This window comes from Anser cygnoides, chromosome 6, assembly GCF_040182565.1.
Source record: "Anser cygnoides isolate HZ-2024a breed goose chromosome 6, Taihu_goose_T2T_genome, whole genome shotgun sequence".
Lineage (NCBI taxonomy): Eukaryota > Metazoa > Chordata > Aves > Anseriformes > Anatidae > Anser > Anser cygnoides.
This window is the reverse complement of record NC_089878.1, coordinates 26,029,164-26,049,866: the sequence shown is the minus strand read 5'-3', so window position 1 is coordinate 26,049,866 and position 20,703 is coordinate 26,029,164. Positions and strand designations below refer to the sequence as shown.

Here is a 20,703-nt window from a genome sequence, read left to right as displayed (position 1 = left end):
GTAGGCCATGGGCAGGGAGGCAGGCAGCCCTGGTGAGGATGGAGGCAGGGTGGTGTGGAGATGAGGGCTGAGCGCCAGGCCAACGCCACACAGGGGGCATGGTGCAACGGGCAAAGTGTGGGGCTGCGGCGGGCAGGCAGGAGCCAACCGATGTCTAGTGAGCACCAGGCTGCCTGAACGTAGCACCCAGCCTGTGCCGGCACCCTCTGCCAGGCCATGAGATGGGTGGTCCCAGGGAACTCACTGAGCTGGCTCACGTCCCCCCTTCTCCAGGCAGGTGCTGAGTCAGTCTGGGGCCAGCCGACTCCATCCGTGCATTCGTTGCCTTTAGTTCCTTGCATCTCTTTCCCCCCCAGCCTCTGTTTTCTTCCTGCACACACCAAACCCGTATCAGGGAGACTCAGCATTAATGGGATCTCCAGAAGTGCTTCTAGAAATAATAAAAATAGCCGCCCAGTCCACAGTTTTGGCCAGAGTACAGCAAATAGGTTCTTCTGTGTCTAATCAGTTCTCCTTCCACTAGGAAAACAGGAAATTGTTTAAACTGAATGTACAGATGCTTGGAATAAAGAAAGGGGAGTAAGTTTAAAGTGGAAAATGAACTATCCACTGGAAGAGCTTGCCAGTCTCATGAGATCCTGCAAGGATTAACATCATAAACGGCTTCTAGCTGTTCAGATTTGTGTCCTTCTCTATTTCCAGTGTCTTCAGGCATGGTTTGGATTAGGAATCCCTTGGTCCAAGATTCCAAAATGTCTGGCCCGTCTCTACAATCCTTGCTTTATGTAGGGCAAAGGCTGGCACATCTTATGTCAGCATCAAGTGGTCTCCCCCCATCTGTTTCAGATACATAAAGATACACAGCTGCAGAATAGCTGAATTTTGCTTGCAGTTAACAAGGGACGCCATTCTTTGCTTTTACAAGCACGGTAATTTCAAGAATAGAAAGTACCTGTACTTAACATTTCTAGTAGTAAAATTTGCCATCTATGTTATAAACATGCACAGTTTTTGACAAATGTAGAACAGTTGCATCTGCTTAATGAAAATGGTAAATAACTGTGTTTTGTCCTAAATAAATTATGGTGGACTGTAAATGTAAATCATGAGGCTCACAGAAAGTACCTACCATCCTTAAAATGAAAGACAAAAGAAGCACCTGAAACATCAACATCTGAACAGAACACCTGTGAAAGCCACTGGAAATAAAATCAAACATCACAACTGAACATGTGCTCTGGCTCTCTTCCCCCCCCGCCCCCCCCCCCCCCCCCCCCCCGTTTTTTAATGCTATTCCCTTCTAAATAGTTATTGAGTTAACATAAAATATTACAAAAGGAAAAAGTTGGTGCAAATATAAGAGAAAAAAAAAAAACAGAACATTTCCTACATTTCGTACTAGAATATCTTTGCAGATTTCTCATGTTGTTGATCAGTAAAAGCACAGAGACGTCAAGGGCTAGTCTCCCAGCCTTCCGTCCGACTCCTGGCTGTGTTCCTTTGAAGGATACACACTTGGTTTTTTCATGACTTTACTACAGCTCAGAGCCCAAGTACAGTCCTGCCTGTCTGTGCTTTCCAGTGATCTGACGGTGTTTGCAATTACCCCCTGTAAAAAGGCAAACAGGTTTCTAGGATTCACCTTTTTGCAAATAATTTACAGATGATTAAGAGGAACTGGTCTGCAGTCTTGTTACTGTAATCGAGAATTTGTGTTATTATTTTTTTCCTGACTGGCATTCCTTAGGAAGGAAAAAGAAGACTTGTGACACTAGGAATGAAGCTCTGTTTGAATTGTCTCACGGGGCTAATTACAGAAAACTGTGACTTTTATTCCTGTCTCTTTTACTCTATAATTGAGCTCTAAGGTATTAAACTATAAATTTCAAATTAAGGCAGAAATCTGCATGGATGGAAAGCGACCTAATGACCTAGTCAATATTCATTAAGCACACTGGGACAAGCATGTTCCTGGTGTCAGCCTATTAGCTTCAGCTGAGTGATTCCAAATTTGAATTTGGCCCATGAAACCTTTAGATGAAATCCTGATCTTACAAATCTTGTTGTATGACCACTCACTCAATGTTTTTGTTGTAATATCATAGTCACAATGTAATTCAAAGGCTAGTTCTTGTAGTAATTTTAAACAATGTCAATCATCACAAAAGAAAACATTAAAACAATAGGGTTTATAGCATTTGGTTTAGGCTGATGATATGCAAAGGGATCCCATTCAGGGCCCCAAACCAGATTCAGCCTGCAGGATGCTTGTTTCTGGTCCAAATCCCTGGAGGAGATGAGAAGTACATTGTTTTAAGATGCTATGCAAACATCTTGCTGCGCAGGCAGATGGCCACTTAACAGCAGGGCTTTGGTGGCAGCGGTGGGTCCTTGTAACAGAGCAAACTGAGCAATAGCTGGGTGTCTTCCAACCGCCGAGGGAACACAGGCCTCGCAAGGTGTGTGTTAGCAGGGTGAGCATCCTGCCTGCCTTTCCCAGCTGGCTCATGCTGGCCTGGGTGCATCAGCTGGGACACCGTCAGACTTCAGGCAGGAGGGCCAGGGGTTTTGGTGCTGCTCAGGTGAACGCTTCTCCATTTAGAGGGTCACCTACCTGATCTTATGGCCAGAGAGAGCCTGTGGCTGGCAGGTGTGACTGCAGGCTGAGCTGCAGAGGAAGAAAGCAGAGGAAAGATGAATAAAAGCTGGTGAAAAGAAGAACAGTATCAATGAAAAAGAGGCTACCCTGAAACCTGCATTTTTGTGACCACTCCTTGTGGGAAACAGCAGATCATTATATGGATTAGCGTGCAAAACCAGTGAGGCTAATGTGGCTCTTGTTGGGGTTGGAAGTCTCTTTCCTCTAGCCCCTGATCTCAGAAGAGCAACCTATGTAGGCAAAAGCATGATCGTTTCTTCCTACGTCTCTGTTTTTAAGAACATCTTGGATTTTAGTAGGGGAAAAGAGTCTAGGCTGCTTTTGTTGTGTCCCTGTTCCTGGTGAGTATTAAATTGTGATCTACATTGGCTTGCGCACTTTCTCTGTTGTTCTAAACAATCTCTGTTGCAAAACATATTCGATGGTAATGATTCCTGATTTCTCGGGGGAGCTGTGTGAGGACGATTCAGAAGTTTTAGTGCACTGCATTAAACCTTCAGTTGTCCTTGTAGAGGCAGAGAAATTGTTTTTGTTTTTGAAAGTCTTAATTAAGAGCAGTCAATTAAAATGTTTGTATGGCTCTGAACTAAAAGAAACATTTTATTAGGTAACAGTTGATTAATCTGGCACGTAAACAGGTCATGGGATTTCTATTAAATGAACAATGTTCAGGCTCCCATTGTCAATATAACTATGCAGTATTAAAACAAACACACAAACAAAACCCCCTTTCCTCTGTTCCTAATACTGTTCCAACAGGGGTGTTCAAAGTCAGAATTTCATCGTGACCTTTCAAGAGAGGTCACACAAACCCCTCCTACTAGTGCTTAGTGCCTCATGGCATCCTTGTTGCAAGTTCAGGACATGGCATATGTTGAAAAATCCCATCAGGAAAGCTTTTACTGCATTTTCACTCTGTTTCAATTACGATAGAGCAGATGGAAACAGGTCGGCTAATGAGCATTTTGTAACATGGCAGTTCTCTGTGGGCTGACACCAAGGGGTGCTGGGGCCCAGCTTGGGACCAGTGTTCCACCTCAATATACCAGGAAAAAAATGAATAACACAAAGTCAGAGATGAGTGTGATTATATGCAGTTGTGAAAGGAACGGGAATAGAAAGACTAGAGAACTCAAAACCACTTTGCTATTTCAGTCAGGTCACCCTTTCCTTTGGTTTTTCTCTGCTGTGTCTTCCTCCTCTTGCTCTTGAAATGATTCATGGTTTTTTGCTTCACTTTCATGGACCTTCACAGCTTCTCCCCACCACATCACTTCTTTCTCCTTTAGAAGGCAACACCTGCTCAGGTGCTGGAGTGGTTGATGACGCCTCACTCCCTTGTCAGCTGTTACCTTTTGGTCCTGGATCCTGTACTTTCTCCTACCTCCTAGTCACCTGTGAAGGAACTCAGATAGTCATAAGTGTCCATTCTTGGTGTTGTCAATGCTTACACCTTCTCCTGGACTGCGTTATCACCAAAATAATCAAAAATGAACAAATATTTAGCAACAGTTGGCAATATGGACGATGAGGTGTGATTGTTGTTGTTTCTAAGAGGTAGACCAAAATGAGCTAAAGCTGAATAGGAATATTCCTATCAGTATAGCTGTAGCTCTGCCACAAATGGCAGATACATTAGTACATCCAGAAGACATAACCATGCTGATAAATCCTTCTGCAGCCATGCCCTAGAGGCTGTGTCAGTCCAAGCAACCCTGGAGCAGCTAGATAAGGTAGGCACAGCCTGACCAAGCCTTTCAAGTACTTGGCCTCCGCGGTGAGTCTCAGCAGCTACAAGTCATGGAGGCAGATTGTGTGCAGGCTGTTGGAGCCTTGTTCTGATGGCTTGTGAATGCCACTACTTCTCTGACATGGTGTTTCTATTTCTTTCTTCCTTTTTTTTTTCAGTATGGCATCAATAGATATTTAAAGCTAGATTCAGCCACGTGGTTTTGTTTAAGACGTATCAGGTACCACTGAAGTCAATTATACTTATTGCTTCAGCTGTTCTGTTATCTAATCAAAGCCCAAGGCCTCCAGTGCTCTACCTGGAACTTTATTTTTGTGGAGAAGTACAATTTAGATGAATGCTTTGATAAAACAGGAAAGGCTATTTTGGGGGAAGTTGCTTTGCTTTTGTTCAGTGGATTTTTATTATTTTAAACACAGGAGTCTTTGTTTAAAAGAGAGAAGGCCTGCAAATTTTCTTGTTTACTTTGCCTTTGCTTCCACTTCTGACAGGGGGTAAAACTTCATCCACCTAATCCCCTGTCAGCTTAACCCCAAGTTTCACTGTACAGTGGCCATGCTGATTTTTTTTTTTCACTGAGAAAGAAGAAAAGGGGGGGCTGAGATTTAAAAATGCTGCACTCAGCTGTGCTCATCAAGAATGCCAGAGGATTCAGCACCTGGTCTGGGGGGAAATTCAGCCGTGGTACACACAGAGCTGTAATCCACACCTGCTATGATCACAAATAATCCGATCAGAAGGATTAGACGTTTGGACATAGCATGTGTTGGGCCTGATTCTCTGTATTAATGTGGGATCCTTTGACAGGTCACTCTCACTGTGCATGTACCAGGAGCAGCTTGGAGGGTACAGCATAAAACTGGACAAAATTCAGTAGCTGATATTGCACAAAGGTCAGGCACCTGAGCTGAAGGTTTATTCTGGCATTACAGTCTCTGACAGCTTTATTATTGTGCAACTCATGCTCAGTTTTCTAATGCATCGTTTACTGCGCCTTTGGGATTTTTGCTTAATTTGGCTGGGAGGCTGTCAGAGAACAGGCTTTCCTGGTAGCAGGTACAATATCGATTGCTTATACCTCTTCATTAACATACTGGCACCAGTATCTTAGGCTGTGGCTGAATATGGAATACAGAGTTTCTGCCGATTCAGATAATAAATCATTCTGCTTTTAGCATCGCATTAGTCAGCCAACTAAAACCCAACAAAACCTGGCAGAGAAACACTAACAGTGGTCAAACAGGAAAGGATCAGCAAAAAATGTAGTGTGGGGTGTTTCCAAACTCTGCGTGGACCTGTAGGAAGACAGAAGCATTCGCACTTTGGAGGGTCAAGTGCTGGTCTCTGCAGAAGGAAGCGAGGACCGTGGTGTATCGCTGCCATGCAGCGCCTGTCAGCACTGTGCCCAGTGGTGCACATGAGATGGCTATTTCCAAAACGAAAAACCTTCTTTCTCAAGATAAAGTCATTTGTTTCCTGTAGATATGCTTGTGGGCTTGTTGGAGAGGCAGGTTTTAGAAGAGGGTATGGTTACTTATTGCAGCGCTTCTGTTGTATGCAGATTGTGGCTTGGCAGGTCCAGGGTTGGGTGGTGGAGCCCAGCGTGCAGTGTTCTGGGCAGGCTGGGTCTCCCCGTCGAGAGCTAGAGCTGTAGGGAAGGGAGAGGGAAAGCAGCTCTTGTGAGTCCCCCGGAGGCTCAGCACATCATTTTCTCCCACAGCCTCTGTGGAAGACCAGGGTCAGAAATTTTCCGTGCCCTCCTGGCTCTCCTGCCAGGTTTCCCAGAGAGCCACCCCTTGCTTTCCAGGGGCAAGTTAAACCAACTCACATATTCAGGGCTCTGTGCAATGGGATATGGTTGTACTCCTCACTGCAGGTGTTGAGAAGCCCCAGAGCACCCGTTTCTCTATCCACTTTCTGCAGAGAAGCAGGAACCTCCTTCCTTGGCTGCATGCTCACAGATGAAGGGGAGGGCCTAGCTGCTTTGGTGGGTTTTTGGGGGGGTGGCCACAGCCTTCTCCTGGCCTCATGAGCCATCTGAGAGGGGACAGACTGGGAGTAGTTCAGCTGTGCATACCTAGACAAGCAAGACTGCTCTGGTCCTATTTTCCCACCTTGTCTTCAAAGGCATGCTGCAAAAGGAATCTTTAATTTTTATTACTAACATACTGATTTCCCAATTGTTGGGACATCACAAAGGACAAAGTCAGATAGGACTGCTAAGTAAATATTATACTTTTTGTTCATTAAATGAGACTGCTTACTGGAGAAATCTGGGCTGTGCAGCATCCCATATTGCCTGGGGAAGACCAGAGGCATCTCCCATCAAAAGGACACTAAGCCTAGAATGGCCTGTCCTGCCCAGTCCCCAGTTCTCCTGGTGCTCATCCCAGCATGTGTCCTTTCATAAAACAGCTGAGCTCTGAACTTCCCTTCCTGTAACAGAGTCAGAGCAGACAGAGAGGTCTTTGAAGGGACTCTGAAAAGCAGTGATCGAGTCTGGGCAGCAGTTGCTCTACTGAGGGAGGAGCCAGGCTCCTGCTGTGGTGCTGGGGAAACCAAGTCAGAGCAGGTATTTTCCAGGGCTCCCCGTGCAGTTATCCAGGAGAGGAGGTACCTATTGAGAATGGTCTGAATTTGGGGCCAGTTTCTTTCTAATAACTGCCTAGGGACTTTCTTCTTCTCCTTTGAGCCGAGTGTGTTGTAGACACCAGAGTAAGCAGGCAGAGCAGAGTTTGCAGCATGAGTTTTTGTACTGGCTCTGACCTGAAGCCAGCAGCCATAACATCTCCACGCCTCTGCCCCACTAGTGAAAAACAAGCGGCCTGGAGGTATAAAAATAGCTGTTTGAGTAAAATCTATTTCCTCTGTATTTAGTCGTGTGTCTTGAGATACGTGTAGCGTGGTGGGAAGGGGGGAGTTGCTGTGGAGCGCTTGGCCCGTCGAGCTAACAGGAAGGTCACCGGCCGCCTTCGCTGAAAGAGCGGCGGGAGCATGTGGACGGCTTGTGTCTTGTGTTTCCTCTGAGGCCAGACTAAATTTAGCAGATTCGCAGATGGACGTTGGACCGTAATCCATCTGGGACTGCGGGGGGAAGAGTGGGATCTGGGTTGTTTGCCTAGGCTTTTTGCTGCGTAACCAGCCTCAGTGAGCCACCATTCATTATTATGTCCCTCTTCTGCCTTGCTGAATGCGCTGCAACCTCCTCCCTGGTCGCTGGCCCTGAACTGTTTAAAGTTTAAGCATGAAGGAAAAATAAGGACTGCTGGTTCTGTGTTCGTACTAACTCCAAGTCAGACTGTGGATGTACTTTCTATAGTATCGACACGAGGGCTGAGCCTATAGCTCGTATCTGTGAGATTTGTAGTATAATGCAGATACTAACGATGAGGACAAATCTCATTTAAGGCTTCCCAGCTTCCAGACAGTTAAAGGGATTAATCCTAAATGCAGTATTTACACCCTGCAAGATCTGTACGCTGCTGGGCTGGTCCTTCCGTTGCTAATCTTAAACAAATATTTTATGAGTGTGTTTTGAAGTGAACTAGCTCTGCTAAAAATCCCATTTCCCTGACCAGTCTGAACCAGAGCTAGGCAAACTGAAATGCAAGGCACATGTGTATTAAATAATGTATTTCAAGTAATTGAAATTATGTTTCTATATATCTGCTTCAGCACACTGCATGAATTTGATATATTGATCCTGACACAAGAAGACCGATTTTCCTGTCATTTACGCGAGCATTTTGTCAGAGCAGTTATTCCCAGGTTACACATTTTGCACGAAGAGCCTGAACCCATGTCAGCTTCACTTAGTTCAGATTAATCCCAAATTCGAGAAAGTAGAGTTAATGTTATTGTCGCTGCGATGATCTAAAAGTCCTAGGGCAGGAGGTTATTTACATAAGTGCCAGTGGTGGTTTTTTTTTCCCATTCATATTAACTGGCCCAATAAAGGGCATTACCTCTTCTCACAAATGCTGCCTTGCTTTAACTCCAGAACTGTATTTATCTTTTCTTCAAGGCAGAGCCCATGTTTGACTATATTTTCCCTAAATCTGTTTGTTTAAGTCTCTTGCGGTTCAGAACACCTAAAGAACAGTTCCCTCTTTTATTATAAGAGGTTAAACCGTTCTTGTTTCTGGTTGTCCTTAGCATTTATTAGAAGGCTCTATTTTACATATGTATCACATATACTTCATCAGAGCACTGAAGAATTATTGACTCTGCAGAATTGTAATGGAGTGAAATAAGCATTTCCTTTCCTTTCTAGAGTTTAAAAAATACAAATTAAATTCCATGCAGTCTCAAACAGTAGAGGGATAATTGCTTGCAGATTGCAGTGAGGGTTGGGATGGCCTCCAGTCTCTCTAAAGGTGTGCGGTCAAACAGAAGCAGTGATACTCTGTCCAAGACTTACCATAACAAAGCAGCTCTGATTTCATCTCCTCACCAATGCAATTTGCAACTCAAGTATGCTGGTGACTCCTGTTTTCATGAAGTGGACCTAGTGCTCCACGTTTCTCACCAATAACATTTAACTGCCTGATGCCAAATTAAGTTTTTGTTGCCCTTTACTTTTGCAAACCAAGGAAATTAAAAGTTAGATAGTAGCACTCAGTGTTTCTATTTCAAGGGCATTGTTCTATTTTCTAGAGTAGGGAGGAACGCTGAAATCTTTTAACTTAAGCTTTTTCTTTCCCATAGATCATCTTTTAGAAGTGTTCTTAGGTCCTCATACATTTCAGTTTTATTCCTTGCAGACTGTGCCCAGCTCGTTATTTTTTCTGCAGATTTCACATATCTTCAGATTTTTAAGTTAATGGTTGTATTTTGCCAAGGAACATATACCCAGTTTCCTTGGAAATCTATGGGAATTACATTTAGGTATCAGAGAACAGAATGCAGCCTTAAGAGCCAAATGTCATTCTTCAGAAAGGCACTGAGGAATTCATTAACTCTGCAGGACTCTTACTTGGTGAAATAAGTACATTTTTACTTCCACAGACTGCAAAAAACAAGTTTCACGCAGTGTGAAGGAATCAAGGTGCTCTTGCTGCAAAGAAAGGCCTTTCTAACCTGTGAAAAAGCTTAGTAAAAAAAAAAAAGTTGTGTATGGATGGCAGGGGAAGGGCAGTTCAGGCTTTTCACTCCAGTAATTTTCATGGGTGTTTCACGTCTGCTCAGATAAATCTGCCTCATATGTGCTACACAGACATGCTGCTGCTCCATGGGACGGCTGCTTTGGACAGAGCCTTCACCTGAAAGCTGTACACATTCTGCAGTGTACAGTCTTTCCTTATATTCAACAATGTGTCTTTCTGCCTGTAAAAATGCACATTCTACTCCCCATCAGCTCATTCACCACCCATCATAAAACGTGCTAGGGGACATGCAGGCACACCAGAATTGGGCCTGATCTCAGCAGCACCAGGAGCTGGTGCTTCTCTCTGCTGAGCAAAAGATAGCCAGCCAGATGGAAGTACCCATTTTGTCTGACACAGAGAGACTGAATCTCTTGGACCATCAGACCTGCACACCGTGCCTGCCCGAGCAGTCAGGATCTACCACGGTGAGGTACCACTGAGACCAAGAGATAATGCAGGTGATGCATCAGTCACGTTCCCTGAGGCTCTTTCACTAAATTATTGCCAATAATGGCAGGAGAACCAAGGCAGATCAAGGAACTGATCTGGGTTAAAATGAACTTTTTTTTTCTTTTTTCTCTTTTTTTTCCCCCATCTTAGGTTAATTTTAACCTGGATCCATTCGTGGATCAGATTCACTGAGAGGCTGCACAAACATTTCTGTTGGCACAGGGAAGAGGCAGGAAGGCACAGGCACCTGGGAGAGACAGAAAAGGCAACAATGAGTTTTGGCAGGGCGGTTGGCTCTTGCCAATGCGAAGTGCTCATGGAACTATCATATAATCCGGAGCTGTTACGTACCAAGAGATCGGCTGAACATAGGAATGAAAAATTACTCCAGGATATCAAGTACTTGTCCCTCTTGCAGAAAGACAACAGGTTTTTCTGTCTTGTAGTGACTGGAAATGCCAATGTGCTGGAGTTCAGCTTTTGGTAACGTCTTATGGTACCAAGCAGAAGGATTTCTTGAGTGTTTGGTGCTGAACCAGCAATCACTCACTGACATCCCCTGGAGCAGCATTTCTGTACAGGAGATCAGCAGAAATCCTACTTGCCAGAGAGCGAGGGTCTGAGAAATGCAGTTACTGCTGCTCTGTTGACAGTAAAGAACAAAAGTGGGCAGAGGTACTCCGCATTGTTCCAACATAAAGTTGTTTTCTAGCTAGTCATTCCACAAACTGATAAAAAATAGTTTAAAAACTATATATTTTTTAAATTCTCCCCACAACAGGCTGCCTGTTACGTGTATCCTTGTTATTTTTATTCGCCTTAAGTTTTAATAACAGCTTTGCAGATTCTCTTATGCTTGTCTTAGATCTGGTACTGTAAACCAGAAAGCTTTGCCATCCTAAACATTGCCTGGTAAGAATTCCTCTACGTTTTCTTTTTACCCTAAGAAAAAGGAAGGTGGAAAATAAACTTACTCTAATAATTTGGCCCAAATAAATAAAGGCTTTGACAATATTGACATTGAATTTTATTTTAATTCCAATCCAATTCTTCCAGACTGGCCAAACAGAGAAAGTTTCCTCTCTAGCAAATGGTGTTTGCCAGTTTTTTAATGTTTCTTCCAGTTTGCCTTGAACCATAATTGTGTTGGATACTGGATGGGGGGACAGCTGATGAATACAGCTTGCTGTTTACTGCGAGTCATCTCAGACAAGTAGACTGAGATGTCTACTTCTCTTCTACCAGAAACAAAACAAAACAAACAAGAAAACTTTCTCTAAGGAAGGAGAAATCCCATTTAAAGAGAAAATTAGCTGTGGTTTCTAGCATCCAAATAGAACAACCTCAGGCAAGTTGAGACAGGCACATCAGGACTGCTTCTGGTACACTATTAGACTATAGTTGCTGAAACAACTCACCTTTGTCATGCACAAGTGGGTGAGGCTCCTGTTTGTCTTGGAAAGCAGACTATGATGGGCTGAGATAGGCTCATGATTTCCCCACTGAGGCCCAACACAGTAACAGAGGAGCCAAAACATGTCCAAAAGGCAGTGCTTTAATGCTTTGCATCTTCCATCACTGCTTATTGCTGTAACTCCCAAAGATATGTCTCTGCTTTAATGGAGATAAGTGCTTCAGGAAATGAATACAAAAGCTACTTTAAATTTTTATTTCACTCTTTTCCTTCATTTTTTTTTCTGAAGGTTTTATTTATTTATTTTTTTATTCTGACCAGGAGCTTGTTCAGGATGTGTCCACCATCTAGTGTAGTTCTCCAGAAACCAAGTAACCCAGTACTAACATCACCATCCCAGGGGTTGTTCAAGGTTGCACCTGGTGCTTAGGGACATGGTGTAGTGGGTGACATTGGTAGTAGGGGGATGGTTGGACCAGATGATCTCGGAGGTCTTTTCCAACCTTTATGATTCTATGATAAAGTGGTACATGGCTGCAGTGGGCCTCTTACATTAAAGTGGTTGGTGAGGGGAGGCTCTTTGCTGACTACTCTGGTGGTACAGCTCATGGGTCCGGGGAATCTCCTCTGCTGGCCAAAGGGCAGGCCTTTGCCAGAAGCTACCCCTACCTTGCCGAAGCACTAGAGCCTCTGCTGAGGTGTCAGAGGAAGGCAGCAGGACAGGACTTCTTGTCTTGGGCTCTTCCTTCTTACAAAGTGCGGAAAAAGAAAAAGGATGAGTTGTAAATTAGGAAAGAGAGTTATGTTGTCAGTGCGGGGCTTGTGACACATGGGAGAGGTGGGTGATGTGGCACAGAAGGGTGAGGCCCATCTCATGTTGGAGCATTTGGCAGGAGAGACAGGTCTGGCTGTGGCCTTCAAGGCTTTTCAGAAGAGTTGGTTGGTCAGGATGCTCTTTGGCCATGCAACTCTTCTAAGTTGTCGTCAACCGATCCCATGCTGTTGTCTCGAGCAGAGGCATAAGGAATGATATACCCTAACATTTGCTGAACATATGCCTAAACTGCAGTTCAGCGTGGAGTTTGCGCTGGGCTGTCTATATTTCTTTTTAATTTGTTTGTTTTAGCTAGTTGAGAATGTTCTTTTTTTACCTACCACTGTGCCGAATTGAGAAGCCAAAAACCTCTCCTTGGAGTTATGCTCTCTTGCGCCAGGAGGGAATGTGATTCAATTTATTTATTTATTTTTAATTTATTTGATCTGTTTTAATACCCAATAAAGTTGTTGTTTTTTCCAACTGGCATGACAGGGCTCTGGCTATTTTTAAAGAACGTGGTTCATTTGATTTAATCTAATGAATGTTTAGTGCTGTTGAAAATAGCTGGAGCCAGAGCCAAGAATAATGTACTGAAATGTACTGGTTGAGCAAGGACTGCTTCACTCTGCCAATCTGCCTTCCCTCCAGTTGTTCAGATTTACCTAGTTTTGTGAGTAGCATTAGCAGGCAAGGCATATTGATCAAAGAGCTTTTTTAATACTAAATCTAACAGCTGATAACATCAGAGCCATATTTTACTTCCCTCATTTCAAGACACATCAAACAATAAAAACTCTTGTTCAGTGCAGGATGTCTAACCTCTATTTCAGATCACTTTGAGGGGAACAAGAAATGGTAGTATCCTTTTATTGCACACAGGGAAAATCAAGGTATGAAATGGTCATTTTTTCCCCAAAGTCACCCCGAAAGTAAGTGGGAGAGTTGGTAATGAAACGAGTCACCCAGTATCTCCTGGGCTCTGTGAGCTGCTGTGTAACTCTTGATTTCTCCATGAGCTGAAACTAGGCTGTAGTCAGAAAAGAAATGCTGCTGAGTCCTTGCTCCTGGTGTTTCTCACGTTCTGGTTCTCGGCACGTCCATGTTTACTGTCCTGCCCACACCATCTGAGTTGCTCTGTGGAGGTACCTAGCTCTCCTTATTAACTAAGCTTAAATTTCATGCATGTTCTTGCACTGTTTGTTTCCGCAAGTTTTATCACATAATTCAATGATGTATTTAAAACTGGGCAAATCCATCTCCCTTTTGCCTTCTGTGAGTTACTTCTGTGAGACAGTTGTTTCCCTGTTCCTTCATAAGAAACGAGTGGCTAATACTTAAGCTTCATTGGACTAAAAAAATAAATCAGCCATAATGCATCTCACTCCCTGATGGTGGTGCCCGTGGGGATGGATTTTCAGCAGAGATCGCTTTACACCCCAAAGCATGATGTAGGATTGACTCACATAAGTAACGAACAGATGCTCCTGATGGCCATTATGTTATTTATCTCTATCTTTATGTGATGGGGGAAGGAAGCAGCACCTGTTACAGTGACAGAAATGTTGTCACTGCTGTCCTGCATGACAGACCTCTAGGGCAACCTAGGCCAGGCATATTTCTCCACGTTGTTGTTTACCCAGATGAAGCTGTTAACATCCACTAGGCTTTTTGCCCTGTGTTTCCCTCAGATTTGTCCTTCAGTTTATAAACTAAGACAATTAAGCAGCCTGTTCAGGTATGACAGAGCACTGGATACAGTGTAAGGATTGACATGTTCCAACTTTCACACCAAAATTTCCGTGAGAGGAGTGCGTAAAAGTATTGGGAGAACTTTTTTCCGCTCTACAGCAAAAGTCATTTCTGCAGACTCTCTTGGATTTCATACGAAAGCAACTCATGCCTGGGGAATTTTCTGAAACTGTATTTAAGAGCAGACAGAACTAATTTCCTCATCATCCTGACTCAAATGACTTCCCTTCCATCATCGGTGTTGCACAGGGCAGCCTATTTGGCCTGCGGTGCAGACACACTGCTAATAGCCTCAGCTTCAGCTGGGGCGAGTCAGGACCCCAACGTTTCCTCGGTCACTGCACTGCAGATAACAGCGGCTGGGTTTAGAGCGTGGTGCCAGGAGGTGTTTCCTCAAAGACGTCCTGAGAGCTGGGCTGGTTTAGAGCAAGGCTGGGAATGTTTTCCTTGACAGGGGACATGGAGGCCATTCGGGGACCGCAGAGCCACACATCATTGCATCCTGTCCAAAAATAACATAAAGAATATAATGTGAACATAGGAAGTGAGGTTAAGGACCCTTTCTAATCCCAGGCAAAAGCCTCCTCAGCCCTCATTTAGGGCAAGTGAACTGTGCAGAATTATTTTTCCCAATGTGATCTCTGCCATGCTGCTACCTCCCAAAGGCTGAGCTCCCAGTCTGAAGCTGCAGGCTCACTGCAGGTGACGGTGTAGTTCCCACTCGTGTTCGGGGCAGAATTTGTTCTCATCCAGTGCTGAAGCTGAGCTAGACTGTGCCCACAGCACGTCTCTTTTTCTGCACTGTGGGAGCTAATTGAAATGGTGTGATTATTAAAAATGTCTTTTGGTCATATCTTGCTTTATTAAATATTTATTGCATGTGTAATTCATTAGTGAATATACATATGTGTATCTTTCTTAAAAGAGTAACTTTTCAGATATAACCTTCGCAATATTCCCAGCATTGTACATTTGGGGAGAAAGAAAAAAAAAAAAAAGCCTGCTTCCTCCCCACCCCCCCGAATAATGACTTCAATTCTGTTTTAATTAAGCAAACAGTTTTTCAGAGCTGAGATTGCACCTTAATTAGGTTTTAAAATTCGTCTGCAATTACAAGAGCTACAAACTTGCTTTAAAGCCGTCTTGCGACTCTCAAACTTCACCTGTAAGCACTGCTTTACTGAAACTTCACCTCTAAGCACTGTTTTATTGCTATGTGCCGTTGGTGGAACGTGCGCCGTGTCTCTAAGATGCTCTTTCTTGGCCTGATGGCTCAAGCGTTCCTTGAGGGAAATCAGAAATGAACTTTTTGGCTCCCTCAAGCAACGCCGGGATTTGTTCTCCGTGCCGCTAGGGTTTACCACTAGATGTCCCTGTGAATCCCTCAAACCTCCCGGGTCCGTGGGGTTTTGCAGGAGCCAGCTGGGGAAATCTCAGAGCTGCCGTGGGATGCTGCACCCTCGTGGGATGCTGTGCCCTCATGGGATGCTGCACACTTCGGGTGCCGTGCCCTCGTGGGATGCTGTGCCCTCATGGGATGCTGTGCCTTCATGGGTTGCTGCACACTTGGGGTGCCGTGCCCTCGTGGGATGCTGTGTCCTCATGGGATGCTGCACCCTTGCAGGATTCTGTGCCTGCGTGGGATGCTGTGCCCATACACTGCTCAGCCTGAGCTCCTGCAGAGACAGATCCTGGCAGTGGTCAGCTCTGCCAAGAGACATGGGAATTCAATAGCGAAATGCTTCTTTTAGAAGGTTTCCTAGTTTCTTAAACAAGGAGACTTAAACTTTTTCTTGGGATGGCTTTTAAAACCCGCCAAGAGCAGGGTTCCAGTGTGCTAGGTGCTGTGTGGACCCTCAGCGAGGGACTGCTCCTGCCTCAGAGACCACACCTGGCCAGGTGTGGGGAAAAGGGAGAGGTGGCAGAAGGGCAGGGGTGCTCCTGCTGGTTCCCCATCTTCCTTCTCCAGCTGCTGCTGAGGCCGCTGTTCCCAGCGAGATGCATTATCTGCCTGCTGCAGGCACGGGAGCCCTGCCTGTGCCCCGAGACATTCCCGTGCATCTCCCAGACAGGCAAAGCCCCAAGCCAGAGAAAGACACAACACGCAGCGAAGGGGAGACGGAGTGAAGGTTCACTTCATCCTTACGTACTGAACAGCGTCGTGGTGCTCAAGGGCAGGAAAATTTTGCATGCTGCAGGCTTGTTGTGAGGTTGCCAGTGCTTCCAGTGAGGTTGCAGTCAACGAGCAACTTGCACGCTGCAGGCAGAAGCGGGGCAGGGAGGTTTTCTATTGCAGTTGTGGTGGAGGCAGCCTCTTGGGGAGGGTCTCGGCCACTCTGCTGGCACAGGGCTGTGCGAGGTGCCTCTCCAGGGCAGCTCGAGGGTCTGAAGGATCCTGCCTGGCAGCAGCATGCAGTCACCCACTGTGTAGGCGCAACCTCATGAGGGTTCGTGAAGGCAGTGTTGAAGCCGCAGCCCCAACCTCCTGTCCAAAACCACCCCTTGGCCGCACAGAAGTGCTGCTTCCTCCAAAGCAGTTCGGCAGCAAACCAAAGCCTTAGTCCAGACGCCCGGTGCATGGCATCGATACAGCCAGACGGCTCAGGCTGAAGTCCTGGCACGCAGAGGCACAAAGCACAGCAACATCTTTGCTCTCAGCTATTCCCTCCCCACGCGTATTTATGCCTGGGAGAAGCAGTTTGTTGGGTTTGTTCAGCTTTCGATACAAGTGTGCAAAAGCTATGATGCTGCCACTCCGGAATCCTGCCCGACCTCTCCTACCAGCTGCCTCCAGTGAGGTTCGGGCCATTTTTGGCACCTCCAGTTTTCTGTGCTTTAGGTGGAAAACCCTAACGTGACAGGTTGGCACCTTCCAAAGCAAGCAGCGCTTTCGGATCTCACATGGACTGATCTGTGTTTTGGAAGGGTAACCACCTAGCTTACCCTGAGCAGAAGGGCTTTGGTGCTTGAGGCAGGTGTCCTGCGGAAAGCAGGCTGGCAGAGCAGTTGGGCAGGGTCGTGCTTCCAACTAATCGTAAAAGGTTTTAGCTATCGGGTGCTTAAGCTGAGGAATGGTGCTTAGGGGGGGGGGTAAAAAAAAAAAAAAAAGTTGTGAACTTAAAAAAAAACAAACAGCAACGACACAAGTTTTGCCTTTTGAAAACCTTGCAGGAAACCCTCTCCGCAACGTATCAGAGCTCCGGCAAACTTCCTCCCAGGCAGCTCTTTATTCCCAACAACCTTCGGCTGCCTCCCCTCCCGCCCGCTGCGCGCTGCCGGAGCTGTTCCCAGCCCCCTGCCCAGCTCGCGGGGCTTTTCCTGGCGGGGGGAGGCCGCAGCCCGACCGGCCGCGGACCCCCCCCCGGCTCCCTCCCCGGCCGCCCGCGGGTGCGGGAGCTGCGCGGCCGCGCTCCGCCCGCCGCCGCCCCGTTGCATAAGGCGGCCCCGCTCCGCCCCTGGAGGTGCGCGCAGGGCTCCGCGGGGACAGCGGCTGCTCGGCCGCTCGTCCCTGCTCTTTTTTCTTTTTTTTTTTAAATATATTTCTTTTTCGTTTTTTTTTTTTTTTTTTTTATTTTTTTCCCTCCAAGCGGGCCGGCGGCTCCTTGCCATGAGCAGCCCGAAGGCAGCATGAAAGCGGGCAGGCGCGGCTATCCCGCCCGCTCCGGTGTAGGATGGCTCTTGGCGAAGTGCTGCTGCTGCTGCTCCTGCAAAGGTCGGTGGGCAAAAAGGGGGTAGGGGAGGGAGCGGGGCCCCCAGCCACCCCCCCGGGGAATGGGGCTCGGCGGTACCCCCCGGCAGCATCCCCGCCGGGCTGCCCCGGGGGGGGAGCGGAGGGAAGGAGCGGCCGGCAGCCGGGAGCGGTGCCCCTCAGCCCCGCTGGGCTGCAAGGGGGTGGCTGGGACCCCCCCGGGGCTACCGGAGCCCCCTCGGCTGGGAGGCAGCCGGAGGGGCGGGTGGACAGGCTGCGGGCTGGAGTTGCCGGGCTGCGTGTTGGCGTGGCTGGTAGGAAACACCCCGGGACTGCAAGGTCAGCGGGGCAGGGAGAAATATTTGCTTAAATGAGATTTCTCTCCCTCCCTCCCCCCCGGTAGTCTTTCTTGGGCTCGGATAGAGCGCCATGCTCTGAGAACATCTGTTTCTCACAGTTCGCAAATCTCTGAATGGTGATGTGGGAAGGTCTGGGGACGCGGGCTGAGCGGAGACTGACTGCTGCTCGCAGAGATGTGGGAAAGCCAGAGTGCCTTGTAAAAATAAAATAAAAACCTGGCTTTTGCAAGGCACGCCGCAGCTGAGATGCACCAAGTGAAGGCTTCCCAGCCTGCAGCCTTTACGCTGTGATACTGGCTCTTGAACTCGGTCTGGATAGTGTGAGCTTGCTGAGGAGGAGTCGCCGTGGTATTTCAGTGTTTCCTGCTCTCTGAGTGGCCAAGCATAAATGTCCCAAACAAAACTTGTTTTTCTCTTTTGTTTTGAGCTGTTGCTGTTGTTTAAAGACCAAAGGTTTTCAGTGCAGTTTTTTGGTAATCCATCTGCACACCCACAGAGGAAGATGGCTTGAGGACGGATGGCTTGCTTATTTCACGAGGCACACATTTGCAGTGCAGAAGCCGTGTTTCCCCAGTTATTGACCTAGAGTCACGCTTACTTACATGGTGACAGCAGCAAACCAGAGCTAGCTGGTGTTCAGTCTGCCATGTGTTCCTAAGATGATCTTTTCCAGCCTGGGGAGAACATGCTACTTCACATGCTACTTCACATGTAGGGGACTTCAAGGGACGTAAGAAAAGACACGTAACCTGGTGCTCGGGGTAGGCTTGTAGAATTAAATCAACAGAAAGGTTGTAAAATTAAATCACTGTAAAAAGACAAGTCTCTAGGACAGACTGTGCTTTAATGTGTTGGCCCACGCAGCAGGTTTGGAGAAGGCTTCAAGCTCTCTGACATGGCTCTGGTCTTTAAAATGTTGATTCTAACAGATTAACATCTCCCCGCCGCCTGTCCTGCCTGCAGACCTCTCCAGAAGGGGGAAAGGGAAGCAGCTGGCTCTTCTCTCTCCTCTTGAAATGTTAACTGTGTTTGCAGTTCTGGTTTACCCGGCTAGTAACAAAAGGTGTTTTGTGATACTGGTCGCTTTATTTCTTTCGCGTCCTTAGTCATCAACTTTGAACAGGCAGAAAGTTGTAAAAGGCTATCTGTTACGCTGCGTTTATTAAAGAAAACCAGAGGCAGTTGGATGGTGGAAGTACTCCGTAAGCATAAGCAGATACCAAACCTGACATTTGATGAGGGATTTGGGTGCCCCAGACTACAGCATCAGCGTGCTATTGTTGGCAGCTTCTGCTGTTAAGCATGGAGATGCTTTTAAAGTGACAACCTGACTCTCGAAGCTTCGTGTATTGTGCATTGTCAGCGATCGTCTTTGCTTTTGTGAAGATGCTTCTTCCCCAGGGCTCCCCGATCTCAGACTTGCAGTAGGGAGAGGTGACTTGTTTGTGCTTAAGATGGATGTGAAGCACCTTGGGGTCGTTCTCGCTGCTGCCCCATAAACCACCTTCCTTTCGCCCGTGGGAAGGCACCTCTCCTTTTTCCTGGTGACAAATGCCGGACCTGTCTTGAACTTTACAACACCTGAGTAGGTTTTGTTGTGCCAATAAGAACTTCCTGGTGAGCAAAATGGAGCAGCTGAGTGGGCAGCCCACTCGCAAACAGGGGTTATGTTGGTACAAACTGTGTCAGTGTGTTTTGTGCCGTGAGGCTTGGAAGTGATGTGGATGCTTGAGCTCCTAAACAGCAGTAGTAACACAGAGCTGTAGAAGAAACAGAGCAAAACACAAAAACAAACAAAAACTAGGTCTCCAATATATCATGAAATACATAAATCTTGTGTAATTGGTCATTTTTCTGAAAGATTTTGACAGATAGCTCGAACTACTCTATTGCATAAATCTTATCCTGTCATTTGCAGCAGTAGCAACCTTGATCCTGCATTTTTGCTTGTTTCTCTTGGTGAGTTTCTGATTGTCCATGTACACAGCAATTGGGATCCATACAGGGAAAGTGACTGACACTTAGTACTGTTCCCAGTTTTGCTCCGACCCAGATAGTCCTCTACATGAACTAAATAAGGACTACTTCTCTGTCTTTCAGTATGGAGAGATATGAATCCTAATATAGGAGTGCCTCATAGCAAGAGTCTGTCACTTGCTCTCAGCCATAAAAAGGGGTAGTTAAGAGCAGTAGGCTTGTACAGCCTTCAGGCCAACGGCCTTAATCAGCCGAGAGTGGACAAGCAAGGCTTTTTGCAGTGCTTCCTAAATGCACAAATGTAAAGTGACCTAGAGCAATGGGATGCTTCTCAGCGCTGCAGAACTGGCTTTGAAAGCAGACTGATAAGAGGGTTCAAGTTTTGTTGGTGTTCTGATAACTAGACAGTCATTGAACTCTCCTTAAAAAACAGCCCAAGATTTGCGATTGAAAATAACTTACTTTCTTTTAACACTGAGTCTATCTCCTCATTTCCCTACATGGTTCAGGTTTGAGGCTCTGTTAAAAGGGTCACGATGTGGGAAAGCAAGGAAACTGGAGGGACTTGTGCTTTGTGAAATGTCTTTACTGAAGCAAAGGATCAGCTGCGTGCCTCGACTGTCACAAGGTCAAAGCTTCATTCCCTGTAATCAGGGAGCAGAGGCCAGGGTTCAGTGCCGTTACCCCGCACTC

The 20,703-nt window shown here is 46.3% G+C and overlaps 1 protein-coding gene across 21 annotated transcripts in view; it reads left to right on the top strand.

Moving 5' to 3' along the window:
- KALRN (kalirin RhoGEF kinase) overlaps positions 1–20,703 on the top strand; it is a 502,830-nt gene that overhangs the window by 409,464 nt on the left and 72,663 nt on the right. The window contains exon 1 of one of the 21 annotated variants that reach the window (XM_048072251.2): positions 17,442–17,698. The exons of the other annotated variants lie outside the window; for them this stretch is intronic. Coding sequence (XP_047928208.2) covers positions 17,614–17,698 — 85 coding nt within the window. The 5' untranslated portion in view covers positions 17,442–17,613. Of the gene's footprint in view, positions 1–17,441; positions 17,699–20,703 lie in introns of those variants that run through there. 21 annotated transcript variants of the gene reach the window in all.